This window comes from Bison bison, unplaced genomic scaffold (genome assembly GCF_000754665.1).
Source record: "Bison bison bison isolate TAMUID 2011002044 unplaced genomic scaffold, Bison_UMD1.0 scf7180017864141, whole genome shotgun sequence".
In the NCBI taxonomy this organism is placed as follows: Eukaryota; Metazoa; Chordata; class Mammalia; order Artiodactyla; family Bovidae; genus Bison; species Bison bison.
In genome coordinates, this window is record NW_011494713.1 from 247,291 (window position 1) to 261,050 (window position 13,760).

The following is a 13,760-nucleotide window of genomic DNA, read 5'->3' on the forward strand; positions in this document are numbered from 1 at the left end:
CTTATTAAAGTAGAGACTCTGTTCATGTCCTCAACTGTTAAGTGTTCATGGACAGCATAAAAAACGTCAGCACTGAAAGTTTCCTTAAAATACTCACTCTAGTCCTTGTCGTTCCTGGAAACACTGATACCTCTCTTCCACTTTATGATACCATATCAGCAATATAGTATCTCTTTTTTTAAGATAGGAAAGTTTAGATCAGCCATCCTTGTTTTTTTAAATGAGCTTTATATAAAAAGTTCTTAAATTGTTTTATTATTAATTTTAAAATACAGTGTAAATGTTTATGAAATGTTTTTACAGCTTCAGCTTGTCCTACTTCTAAGGAATTCAAACTTTTACTGCCCTCACAAGGGACATATAGCAGAATAAAATGATGTTATAATTATAAGGGTAAAATGTTTAAAAGAAATTAAAAGCAATAGCTAACGTTCATTGAGCACTTTCAGTGGGTCAGGCACTATTTAAGTACTTTACATGGGTAAACTCGTCTAATTTTCACCAGAGCCCCATTAACTGTGGTATTATTTTGATATCCTCAGTTACAGATGAGGAAACTGTAAACAGTATATATAGATAAAATGTAATACAGTCTCATCAAAATTCCTTTTGTAGGCTACCCTTCAGAACAGCTCACTGTCTGCTTTTACTCAGAGCAGGAAGTACATGGGCATTGAGTTCCTCTTTGGTACAGCAAAGTGGTGCAGGGATGCTCCTGCACTCCCCCAGCTTGGATGGATCTCTTCTTACTAGCTAGTAACAAGTTTTAAGTTGCCAGTAGTAAGTGGAGTAAATAAAATAAGTAAAGCTCTCAAAATAGTAAAAATAGGGAATTCCCTGGCGGTCAAGTGGTTTGAACTTGGCACTTTTACTGCCGTGGGCCTGGGTTCAATCCCTGGTCAGGGAACTAAGATCCTACCAAAATTTTTAAAACATAGAGCAATGATCCTGGCCATCTAGAGGTTAGCAGCCAATCAAGAGGGACAGGGAATGTCCTGGGACAGGGATGAGGTATTATCAAATGTACAGAAAACACTAGAATCTTGGTTCCTTCAGACTGCCATGTTTTCATATTAAATCGGGTAGTCATAATGTAAAACAAAAAGAGGAAGGGCTTCCCTGGTATCTCAAACAGTAAAGAATCTGCCTGCAATGCAGGAGACCTGGGTTCAATTCCTGAGTCAGGAAGATCCCCTGGAGAAGGGAATGGCTACCCACTCCAGTATTCTTGCCAGGAGAATTCCAGAACAGCCTGGCAGGCTACAGTCCATAGGTATACAAAGAGTCAGACAGGACTGAGCGACTAACACACACACACACAGTAAAAGGAATTAAAAGAGGAGTGGAGCTAAAGTATGGTGAATTTCCTCCAATAGCAATTAAAAATAATCAGCTTCTGTCTAAAGATTATGTTCTTCCATTTCATTTCTTCTAATACATTAGAATTTTGTCCACATAATATTTTGAGTAGAGCTTCTGTCATCTCAACAGAAAATCTTTCTGTGAAAGTTTGAAACAGGGCCACTGCTTTCAATTTAAAGTAGGAACAAAAAGTGCTCATTTCTTTCTCAGGTCTGTCTAAATCAGATTGTGTATTTGGATCCCCTTCTTCACCTAACCCTTTGAGACCAGCTGGCACATTTGTTCAGGTAAACCTAGCTCAGACCCGAGCAGGAAACCCTCCCGTCTCTGCCTCTCCCGCAAACACTCTGAGTACGAGCAGCTCTGGGCCAGGTGCTCGGGAGGGGCTGGGCAGTTCAGGTGGCTCCTCCGCTCTGCCTGAGGTGCCGTGTGCGGTGAGCTTGCTGTGCACCGGCTGCCCGGCGTGCCTTTCGGGGTCCTGCAGATGTGTCTTGCTTGTCGATTAACTTGCAAAGTTCTGCCACCCACATGCCTAATTTCAGCTCTCCTTGGATTTGGTTACAGTTTTCAGACTGTTTCGGATGCTGTTCCTTTCGACTTTGTAAACCAGTCTATTTCGTTTTTTAGGCAGTGCTTTTACATGAAGACCAAAAGCAACAAAAAACATCTATATTTTTGAGTCCCCAGTCAGGTATGTGGGCTTTTTAAAAAAACAAATGTGTGTTGTTTTATTTACTGCATAGCGTACCACATGCCTTTTGAGGCACTTCTTTGAATAAGTGGTTTTAACAGCGATTGGACATCAGAATAACTTGGGGAGATTTTAAAAATACACTTGCCCTCGACCTTCATTTCCTAAATCAGATTCTTCGAGGGTTAGGCTTAAGCCTGTTTTTGTTTTTCTTTTTAAATGTTCTAGGTGATTCTTATATTATACCATTCTTGAATAGGAACCATAGGGAACCATAGTCTCTAATTATTTGTTCCTCTTCTACACTTTTTGTTTCTGCTTTGAAATTGCCACTGTCTTGTCAGCAGTGTATTCTCCTCATGGAGATTATTTGCCACCAAAGAAAGTAATTGTGGGCCTGAACACTCTGTCTCAACTATGTCACTTATTTTCTGGTTCCTTCAACAAATATTAAGCCACACCTCCCACCCACCCGCCCCCTCCAAGTGTGGGGTGTGGGCCTAAATACTGAAGATAAAAGCCCCTTCTCTCATTTACTCTGCCTTCTTGTCAGAAAAGACACAGACATATTTCATGTGGCGACAGATGTTAAAAAATATAAAGAAGGAAACGGAAAAGAGAATGTTGGGAAGGAGGCAGCCTCTGATAAAGTAACATTTCAGCAAAGAATCAAAGTAAAAGGAAGATGCAAGTCAAGAAGAACTTGGATTTAGACTCTTACAACAGAGCTGAAAACAGTTTTGTCCCAAGTGGTGACACTAAGCCGGATGAGGGAGAGGAGGGTAACTGGAGCTGAGGTCAGGGTACACGACTGTGAGTCACACAGCTCCTTCAGCAGTGGCAGGGATGGGTTTTTTTCTCTACATGAGACGGGCAGCTGTTGGAGGCAAAGGAGTGGTAGAATTGTCTTAAAAGGTTCACTATGACTGCTGAGGAGGCAAGGGTGAAAAACTAACAAGGAGGCTCCTTCTGTAGTTCAGGGGAGAGATGAGGACAGCTTGGACAGGGGTGGAAGGGATGGAGGAAGTGAGGTCTGCTCATCTCCTGGAGACTTTAAAGGTAGTGCCGACATGATAATTGATGAGTTGGATGATAAGACATGACAGAAAATCGTGAGATTTTGAGACTCAGAGGTGACACTGTGATTTTTTGTCCTGAGCAGCTAGAAGAGTGAAGTTTGAATTTCCTGTGCTGAGGAATCATGAGGAAGAACAGATTATGGGGAGAAATAGAGTTCAGCTTTAAATGTGTAAGTTTTAAGAGACCTGCTGGATATTGTGGTAGAGGTGTTGAATAGCCAAGTAGATATAGGAAGGAGCCTGGCATTTAGAGCAGAAGTCCCATCTGCAGATACAAATTTGAGGATGATCAGTATGTAATTGATGATAGTTAAGCCCTGGATCTGACTGCAGTCACGTAGGAAATACATGCAGATAGAAAAGAGAAAAGCATGTAGAGGCTTAGGCAAAATAAACCAAGGAGACAGAAGCACACCCCCAGAAAAAAAATGTTTAACAGTGGGGATGGAGAAGCAGCAAGTTTGATCTTTTAATGGAGTTTTAATATAGAAAGTGCCTCAAAGAGGGGGCAGTTGGCTTTATGCAAATTGCTTCTGACAGGTCTGTTCAACGAGGACTGAGAATGCTGCATTTTATTTGGCAACACAGAAGTCCCTCACTGTGACTTTGAAAAGAGCCATTTCTTTGAAATAGGGGGCAGAAAAACCTGATTGTAGGGAGTTGTGCTGAGAAGTGCTGGAAGAATTATAGGGTACCTGACCTCAGCTATGGCTGCATAGTGCCAGGGCCCCCATCCCTACCCAGTCCCCCCAGGCCCAAGGAAAGATGCTAAAAGGGAGGGGAAAATAGGATGCTATGAAGGCCTCTCTTGGTGTTTCAAGAGTAGTTTTTTGTTTTTTTTTTTTTTCAAGAGTGTTTTAATCCTGAAATAGAAGGGAGAAATTTGAAGAGTAAAAGAAAAATCAAAGTAACTTTAACATATAATGAATCACTTTTTCAGCTTTTTTTTTTTAAGGACATGAAACTATAAATCATGATGCAAACCTCTGGCCTTTAGACACTTAACTAGTTTTGTTTAATATCTCTTTCTCTTCCCCTCTCTAATTTTCAATAAAGTAGGATTAAAGAAGGGAAATTGTTTAAAAGAAATAGAGCATGTGTACTCTTTTTAAATTGATTGTATAGTTGGTGAGAAAAGTTTTGGAAATTTTAAAGCTTCATTGATAAAACCTGACAGTTTTATATATAATGTAAAACAAGCCGCCTATTTTGTGGTCAGCTTTTACGTGTTGTATGTTACTGCTAAGGTGCAAACAATGTTTGCTTGTAGGTTGGAGAGATGCCTGTGTTAGTTATAAAGAATGAAGAGGCTAAGCCATCTCTCCAATCAGGTGTCAGTTTCTGAGAGAGAGCGCTCCCAGAGCCTCGGCAGCCTCCCCAGCCCCGCAGCAGATAGAGCTCTTCCCTGCTGTCGCCAGCCAAGGCTGCAATAAGCCAGGGCGCTGTGGTCTCACCCTGGGAAAGCTAAGGAAGCTCCAGGCGAAGGGCATTTGGTTGTCTCTACCAAATTTAAGTACTTCTTAAGATGAATTATCTCAAGTATATAAAATGATCTACTTAGAAATAGGCATTTATTTTTATAATACGTGAATATTTTACAGTTGTGTTTTTTTAATGATTGGGAAAAACATTCAAAATGGCATCAAGTTTCTCTACAATCAGACTGAGGTAGGACGTCCCAAAGAGAAACAGAAATCTTCAAAGAATTGTCACACTTACCCAAAAGGGGAACGTGGTATCCATGAAAGGTGAAGACATAGGAGATTATGTAAGAACAGGCAAGAGCAGCTCTTTCCTGGGAAGGTTTTGTAATTGTTCTCATTGGAATGCATGGACTTAAAAATAAAAAAAGTTCTACTGGGAAAACCCTCAAAATGAAATAGAGTGAAATGAGAATGGGGTCTGTTCTGAGAGGATTTGATTGACAGTGGGAGTAGCCATGAAACATGGAGGAGGAGATTGACGAGCTGCCTTGGAAGCTACTTCGGCAAATGAAAGTGTATTGGAGACAGACTCCACTGCAGTTTGTGGGGTTGTTTCCCATAGATCCTCTGAGAGTTTGAAGGTCACATAGTTAACAGATGTAAAGAAGCCAAAAGACTTGTTTTTACAAGCTTCAGCCTCGAATAGGCGTTTCCAGAACACTTTACTTAAGAAAATACTGGTCCGTCCTTAGTTGAGATTTGTTTTGTCAAAGATAAGATGTTTATGAATATCAGCTTTTGCCGTCAGATTGCACAGTGTGATTTCTAGCTGTGATGTTATCCTCCATTGCTTCAGTTTCCTCATCTGTTAAAGGGGATAATAATAATACTAATCTTGTGGGACTGTTGCAAAATCTATGTAAAAGCACTTAGAACAGTACCTGCATGATTTGAGAGCAGAGGTTGGTGGGCGCCAGTGGCATTTGGTGTTCTGCAGGACATCTGTCAGCGTTGCTTATGCTAAAGATTTTACGCATCTTGAAAGTAAAATTTTAATATAATTTCTTAAGTGGGGGATAAGTACAGATGTTAGACATATACCTAGAAATGGCAATACCAATTGACAGTAGGCTAGGATTTCAGTAAATTATCTTCTGAGTGAAAGATTTACATATTTATAAATCTTTTGAGTAACCATAAAACTTAAGCTTACTACAGAAAAAAAAATGTTATTGCAATAAATAAGGTTTGCTTTCTACCAGGAAAAAAAAAAAAATCACAGGTGGTTAAAACTTATCTTTTCTAATAAACTCTTCAAGTTAATGACAACTGTTAATACTGTCAAATTTATCCATGAAAAATTTATACAAGTTATGTATGTTGTTATGTGAAATGTCTCAACATTAAGTAGGATTAAGTTTCCAGAAAGCTCTTTCTTTTCACAGACTTTATTTATCTGTGATGCGTGGGTGGTTTCCTAAGGAGAAGCTGCTAGTGTGTACAGCCCCTGCTCTTCCGCAATAGCTGAATTGACCTTAGAAGAAAGAGGTGAGCTCCTCTGAGCTCCAGGTGTCCCGTTTATAAAATTGGCAAAAGTACCATCTGTCTCGTGCTGCTGTGCTTAAAGCAGCCACCCACATCCAATAATCAACCAAGTTCTCTTTCCTCTCCTCATACTTCCTCCATTCCACTAAGCTGCATATTGTTCTGAGTCTCAAATGAGACAGCAGTAGATAGAAGATCCCACAAGTTTCCTTGCTCTTTTCCTCCCTCCCTCACATACACACACTAACAGTGCCTTAGATGTTCAGTAAGTTTTATTGATTAGAGGTGGACTCATTTTGACAGAGTAAAGAAGAGTGGGACTGTGATCAAGAACATGAGCTTTAAAGTCAGACTTACTCTAGTTTGACATCCAGCCCATTTACTAGCTTTGTTACCTCTGTCACGTTAGTGAGCCTCTCTGCCTCAGTTTCCTTGTCCATAAATTGGGGCTAATAGCTCACAGGGCAACTGTAAGGATTAGTTTCATATATGTAAAACCCTTTACACTGTATCCGGCACACATCACTCGATAAATTATTACTACTCTTATTGCTGCAGTTAACAGAAAGTCTCCAACTATGCTCTGACTGTCTAACTCCTAGGACAAATACATAATGAAAACTTTTAACGAAAGAAGAGTATGTGGAGATTGAAGAACCATAGTCATAAACTGTTCGGTATGGAGAATCTCAAGACTAACATTTTTCTATTTCTTAATCCACTACTGTTTTTTGGAAAGAAAATTATTTTTCAAAAGAAACTACCTCTGTGTCTTTGTTTATTCCATTTTAATCCAAGGGTTTGAAATTTTAAATATTGGAGATGCTATAAGAGATTGGTGAATATCTTTTCTCCTTTATGATAATGTATACTTTTTTCCTTGACGAGAATGTTATAGCTTACTTATTAAAAACAAAAGCACAGTGGTCTTTATGACAGTAAATTTAAAATAATAGAAGCACTTTTTATTCAGTGAATATATGGGAAGATCTTATCAGTGAATATATAGATCATTGTTTTTCATACCCTTCTTGATATTCCAGTATATGAACATACATTATGTATTTAACCATTCTTTATTAATGGAACTAGTTCTCTTCAAATATTTGTTATATCAGTGTCTTCAAAACTTTTTTGCTTGCATACTCGCTCCCAAAATGTTGAACCACCCATAAATCTCCTTGTATGTGTTTAAGTTGACATCTGTTTTTCATCGTAGTTGCAAAACATGTAATTTCTGGAGGTTTTTTTAAAAATACTGGCATTTTTAAAACAAAACTTTTAAATCAGTCTTTTTAAATGTATCAAATGAAATATAAATATTATTGCAGAAATTTTACATCTTTTTTTTTCTCCTTGAATTCTTTTGTTTCACTTCCATGGAATTTTATCTTAAGATGATATATTTTTATCATATATATTTCAAGCATTTTATTGACTGGCCCACAAAAGTGTTCATATAAATTGAATTTTTCAGCTTTTTGTTAAATCTCAAAGTGTAAAAATGTCTTCTAAATTGTTTTTATAGTTGGTAGAAGAATATAATTGACCAAAACCAATGTTACAAATTTTGATTAAAAATTGCTTCCTATGTTTACTTACTGAAAATGCCTGTCATTTAATTAGATGAGATTTTTATCCCATGCATTCATTTATCTTCGGAGTAGTACTGCTTACCGCATGAATGAAACAGTGAATCATTTCTATTCCTAATCTTTTTGTTTTATACTTCATAAACATTGTGAAGCCTCATTAGTCTTTATAATGGCATATTAAAAGGGATAGAAAGGGGTTTTGGAGTCTGGGAGGGGAAGAGACACAGCAGTGCCACTCAGTTGTTTCCATTCCTTTTTAATCAAATCACCAAAAAATCACGTAAATCGTATCATCAGAAGTTATTCTGATGGGCATCAGCTATCAGTGCAATTTTATGAAAGCTAAAAATTTGGGCTTTTATTAGATGTATTCCCATTTTGCTACAGATACCAGCATTTTGTGTGCTTCTCTGCCTCCCAAGGGTTTTTTTTTTCACCCTAGGGTAATGTGCCACATTAAGAGATGAATGGTTAGAACACACGTGTCTCTCTCTCTCTCTATCTTGTGAAAGGGTAAAGAGAAAGTGGTATGATTCCTGAGAACCACCCCAAAGCCTGGTCCACAAAGACATTCTCAGAAAGAACTCAGATAAAAATTGAAGCATGTGGGCAGCTCTCTTAAAACTCTACCCACTTGTCCTCTTACGCTGTTCAGGAATAGCTTAATCCCATGTACCCAAGGTGGAAGACCACTGTCTATATAAAACACTGCAACACCAGTTTGCATATTTGTCTAGTTATTTCCTCAGGACAAATCCCACTTAGGAGAATAATAGATTTAAAAGTAACCATACTTTGATGGTGATGCCAATAATGCCACATTGTGATTGTGGACAGTTTCAGAGTCAGTCACAATTTTCCCACACGCTTGCATCATTGAGAATAGTCTTTTTTTGCCAGTCTGCTTGAAGTTCTGTTATTACCATTGAATGCTAACAATTTCCCACATTTTCATTTGTATTTCTTCATGTTACATCTTGGTATTTTTGAGTATTCATTTTTGTCTTTAGTTCTTTCTACTTAGAAATTTATTCATGCTTTGTCAAATATGTTACAGTATCCTTCATCATCAGTTTATTATTTTTTCAGCCTCATTTATGATTTATTTTGCCATGCATACACTTGTTCTAGTAGTTTGATCTAGCCGACTTTATGGTAGTTTCGAGTCATGCTTACACATTTTTAAGAATTTCATGTTCTTCCCCCAGATTACATAAAAATTCATATTTTATTTATAGTAGTTTTATCTTTTTTTCTTGACTGAACCGTGTGGCATGCAAGTTCTTAGTTCCCAACCAGGGGATCAAACCCTGCAGTGGAAGCACAGAGTCCCAACCACTGAACCAGGGAAGTCCCATAGTTTTATCTTTTTATGTGTAAATTTTTTTACATGAAGCTTCTTCAGGTATGTTGAGATTTTTATATACATATATACACACACACCCATATATATATATATATATATATATATATATATATATACACACACACACACAGGGGATTACATGTTTAAGTGTTAAGTAATAAAACTATAAGTATTATTATAGAATGGTTTCTTAACATTTGGGCAAAAAATTTTTTAAGATCTAAATAATATAACAACTACTCATCTACTAGAGAATAGGCTTTATTTTTTCATATTTTCTTTTCACTCATTTATTATTAATAAGAATTCAGGTACCCATTCTTTTTTAAACTCTTACATATGTATCCTTTAACATATATATCCTTTAATATACATATCCTTGGTGAATTTTTAAATTTAAATGACTCACTATATAATATGAATGTTTTATAACTTGATTTTTTATATCTTAACAAAATGATTTTGAAATTTATATATGTTATATATGGATTTAGTCTCTCTTTACAGTATTGCATCGTATGAATACAAAATATTTTATGTAAACATCACCTAGTACATGAGCATTTAGATTATGTCTGGTGTTTTGCTGTTATAAGCAGTGTTGTAGCGAACACTCTTGTGTGAGTCTTCTTGAGCATATTTGAGAGATTGTATAGGATTTGAGTTCAGAGAAATCAATTTGTTGTGTCGTAGAGCATTTTCATATGTGTATATGTGCCTTTTCAACTTTGTTAGATACTGTCAGATACCCCCTCATTGGCTGAAACAGTTGCCACTTATATCAACAGTGTTTATTCATACAAATATGATGAGTGAAAAAAATACTGTGGTGTTCTAATGGATTTTTTTTTTAACTCTGGTGATGCTGAGCACCTTTTTATGTGCTTACTAGCTGTGAATACCATGTATTATTATTATATACATTCTAAATATTTTCCTCCAGTATATCTTGTCTTACATCACTTCAGTTTTTAATTTTGAAATAGATCATTGGTTTTCCCTGATTAGTTTTCATGAACATGTGATTCATGATTTTAGGGTTGTCTTTCAGAAATTGTTCCTCACCTGAAGTTGTAAAGATATCCATCTATATTTTTTTTCTAATAGCTTTAAAACTTTATTTTTCTTATTTAGATCTTGATTCTATCTGGTTGTATGTAGAGTATGAGGTACTGATACAAATTTTTGTCCCTTAAGTGAAAAGCCTTTCCTCAGTACTTCATGCAGTTTAGAATGTCACAGACGGGTATTTTTGACCAATAGACACTCTGTGGTATGAATATGGTATTTATACCTATAGATACTTTGATTCTTCCTGCCATATCACTGATTTTTCACTGTGAGTTGACTCTCAGGATATCTTGCTTTGGAAAGTTTGCTTTTGAGGGGGCATAAGTTTGTTTGCATACTTAATAAGTTGACTTTGGACATTTTAGAAAGTATAGTTTAGGCAAATTGAAAGTAAAAGCCATTTATACTTGTCCCATTTTAGAACATTAACTATTATTTCAGTTTTGGAGATAAAATCTTCCCATCTTTTTACATCAATGTAATGATAATAGTTAGCATTGATTGAGCACTTTCTATGTGCCAGGTACTGTTCAGTTGTTTTACCTATATTAATGTATTTAATCTTTACAGTAACTCCAAGGGGATAGGTATTATTGTCTTCATTTTACAGACAAGCAAAAATGAGGCAATACATATCTGATTAGTGGTGTTTTTCAAATGTGTTTTTTTAATTAATTTTTAGTTTAATGAAAATTCTTGAGGATTTATAACCTTCATTTTTCATGTTATTAATTATCCTTCTCTGCATACCTAATATGTTATTGTGTTTATAATATAATTAGGCATATTCCAAGTTCTGGACATTTGAGTTATTTGCATGCTTTACAAGGTTTCTCTGGTTTATATGAATATTCCTTTAGCAAAATTTCTGCGCACCTACCTGTCCTCCTGCTCTTCTTTCAGCAGTTAGTGGTTAAGAATTGATACCTTGTTTTACTTTGCATCTCTTTGATTACCCACTGATATTGATTAATTTTTATCTACTTACATGCTTTTTTTTCTCTTTCATATGTTGCTTTTTCTTTCACCAGCTGTCTATTAGTATTTGTCTTTTTTCTATGGATTTGTAATTTCTTTAGTGCTAAGAATAGAAAGCCCTTTTAATAAGTAAAGCATAATGTGGTATACTGAGGAAACTCTTTCCCCCTCCAGAATATTCACTACTTCTTATACTTTGACTCTCTCATATTTAATTCTATAATTCATTTGAAATTAGGTGAGGAGGAAAGGTATGATGTGAGGAAGGAAACTTCTCTATCCCTTTCCTTCCAAAATTACTTGTTTGACAAAATACCAGTTATTGAACAACCCATACTTTCCACCATTGGTTTGAAATGTGTATAATCAATGTGTGTATATCCTTTGTCAGATACTACTTTCTTGTAAGTAATCACTTAAGAATTTGTCAATTTTATTGTTTCATTGAACTATTTGTTTTGACTCCAAAACAAAATTTATTAACTGTTCTGTGGTGTGCATGTAATTAGCAGTCCTCATTTCTGTCCTGCAGCTGTAAATACAATAAATTTCCTTTTTTTCTTTTAAATCAATAAGTTATGGCTACCATGTCACCATTCACAGCTTCATGTCTGCAGAGTAATGACACAAGATATTTATTTCTGACCAAAGAATTCTTTAGAGTTTATTCTGTTTGGTTGCAGATGCAAAGCAGAGCTTTAAGAAGTTCTCCTGGCCTCTGTACCAGTAGTGAGCATGCATGTCATAACATGACGTCACTCTAGCAGCTCATCTGCGTTTAGAAAGAATATGACGAGGCTTTTGTTATACCTTTTTATGTCTAGCCAGATGACTTGATTCAAAACAAGTGACAAGTATGAGGTTTCTGTAAATAATTAACCATAAGAAGTAATTGTATAGCGTTTACGATAAAGTGAGGCCTGTTTCATTTATGTTGGGTTTTGTTTTTTCCCCTCCTCTAGGTAGCCTTTCCAGTAAATATATGACTCAGGGAAAAGCCTCAGCGAAGAGGACCCAGCAGGAATCATGAGGGAAGGAAAATGCCGCATTCTAAATGGCCACTCAGGCGTTCTATTCACTTTGAAAATTAGGTTCATTTCACAGGACACAGCAGCATAGATCAGGCTTCGACTTAACATTTAAGGGAAATGTCAGATTTTTTTAACTTAATGAAATTGTTAATGAGGAAAAAATGTTTAATATAGTCTTACCTACTACAGATCCCTATAGATTTAAGGATTTCAATAGAAAGCCATGATGTATGTATTTAAGACAGGTTTAAAAAAAAAATGTAACTATGGGCCAGTATTCATTGAATACAATTTCAAGCTTTTTAATTATTTCAGAGCACACTAAAAATAGTGGGCTGATAAACTCCAAGTAAATTAATCCTTTATAAATCCTTTTTGTTTGTTTTAAAGAGGGGAAATTATATTTATTGTTGTCAACTGAATCCTTGTGAAAGCGTGTCAAACGTGTGAACTGCTACTGCTGTATTTACGATTTACAAACCTTATTTTATTGATATTTGTAGAATTGATAACGTGAACATGAGTACCTATTATGTGAGCCTCCTACAGATGAGCAGTGCCACTGAAGGGCTTTTGATTTTTTCCCTCTCTAATTTTAAGTTGACATATAACTACTATGGTCATAAAAATGAAAAGACATATAAATACTATGGTCATAAAAATGAAGGAAAACAATAGTGCTGTTTGCTGCTAAAAACATTTGCAAAGGAAAAATGACAAAATAAAAGTAATTTTTACTTTTTATGATACTCCGAAATCAGGGTGGATGACTTTTAAAATCCCTGATGATTAAAGAGGCTATTTCTACCAATCACAAGTTTGATTGGTATCATTTTGATCTGACTGGAGCCTTCATGGAACTGTTTCTCTAATTCATGAGCCCTTCAGCAGTGGTCAGAGCCATGCCTCGGATTATCATTTTGAAATAAAATCAAGATTTCAACCTGTAATTTTATCCACCTTACTTTCCAATGAAAGTCCTAAATTTCATGAGGAAACCAGGTGAAGGATTAAGGGCGGTACAGCTCTGCTCCCCTTTATTCCTCGCTCCATCTCCATGTGCTCTTGCCGTCTGGTGTTCACTGACAGCCAGTGCCTGCCAAGTCCCGGGAGTGTGCAGATGAGTCCCACAGACTTCAGGGCATGAATGCATAGGGAGGGCTGCTGGGGGTGCTTGCTGGGCAAGCATTCCCAGATAGAAGAGGGCTCGAAAGGAGCACACCTGTATGCTTTTCTTTTAAACAAATTCCTTGAAGACATTTTCCAGCTGAAGAAGAATCATATCAAAATTAACTTTATTTATTTGGGGCAGCAGTGGGGAGGGCTTCCCAGAGGACCCAGTGGGTAAAGAATCGGTCTGCAGTGCAGGAGACACGGGTTCGATCCCTGGGCCAGGAAGATCCCCTGGAGGAGGGCATGGCAGCCCACTCCAGTAACCTTGTCCGGAGAGTCACATGGACAGAGGAGCCTGGTGGGCTACAGTCCATAGGGTCACAGAGTCTGACACGATTGAAGCCACTGAGCCTGCACGCGCACACACATTTCTTTTTTGGCTGTGTGGCTCTGCAAAGTTGACTGGACATAAAATTCTCGTCACTTTCCTTGAAAAGATTTGATA

At 36.7% G+C, this 13,760-nt stretch overlaps 1 protein-coding gene across 11 annotated transcripts in view; it reads left to right on the top strand.

Annotated features, from left to right (window-relative positions):
- ZCCHC6 (zinc finger, CCHC domain containing 6) overlaps positions 1-13,092 on the top strand; it is a 59,005-nt gene extending 45,913 nt beyond the window's left edge. For 4 of the 11 annotated variants that reach the window (XM_010840034.1, XM_010840038.1, XM_010840035.1 and 1 more), the window contains one exon: positions 1,573-2,076. In XM_010840034.1, the coding sequence (XP_010838336.1) occupies positions 1,573-1,868 (296 nt within the window). In that variant the 3' untranslated portion in view covers positions 1,869-2,076. Of the gene's footprint in view, positions 1-1,572; positions 3,303-12,073 lie in introns of those variants that run through there. The other 7 variants (XR_825270.1, XM_010840039.1, XM_010840041.1 and 4 more) reach the window with 7 other exon arrangements.
- The last annotated feature ends 668 nt before the right edge of the window (positions 13,093-13,760 follow it).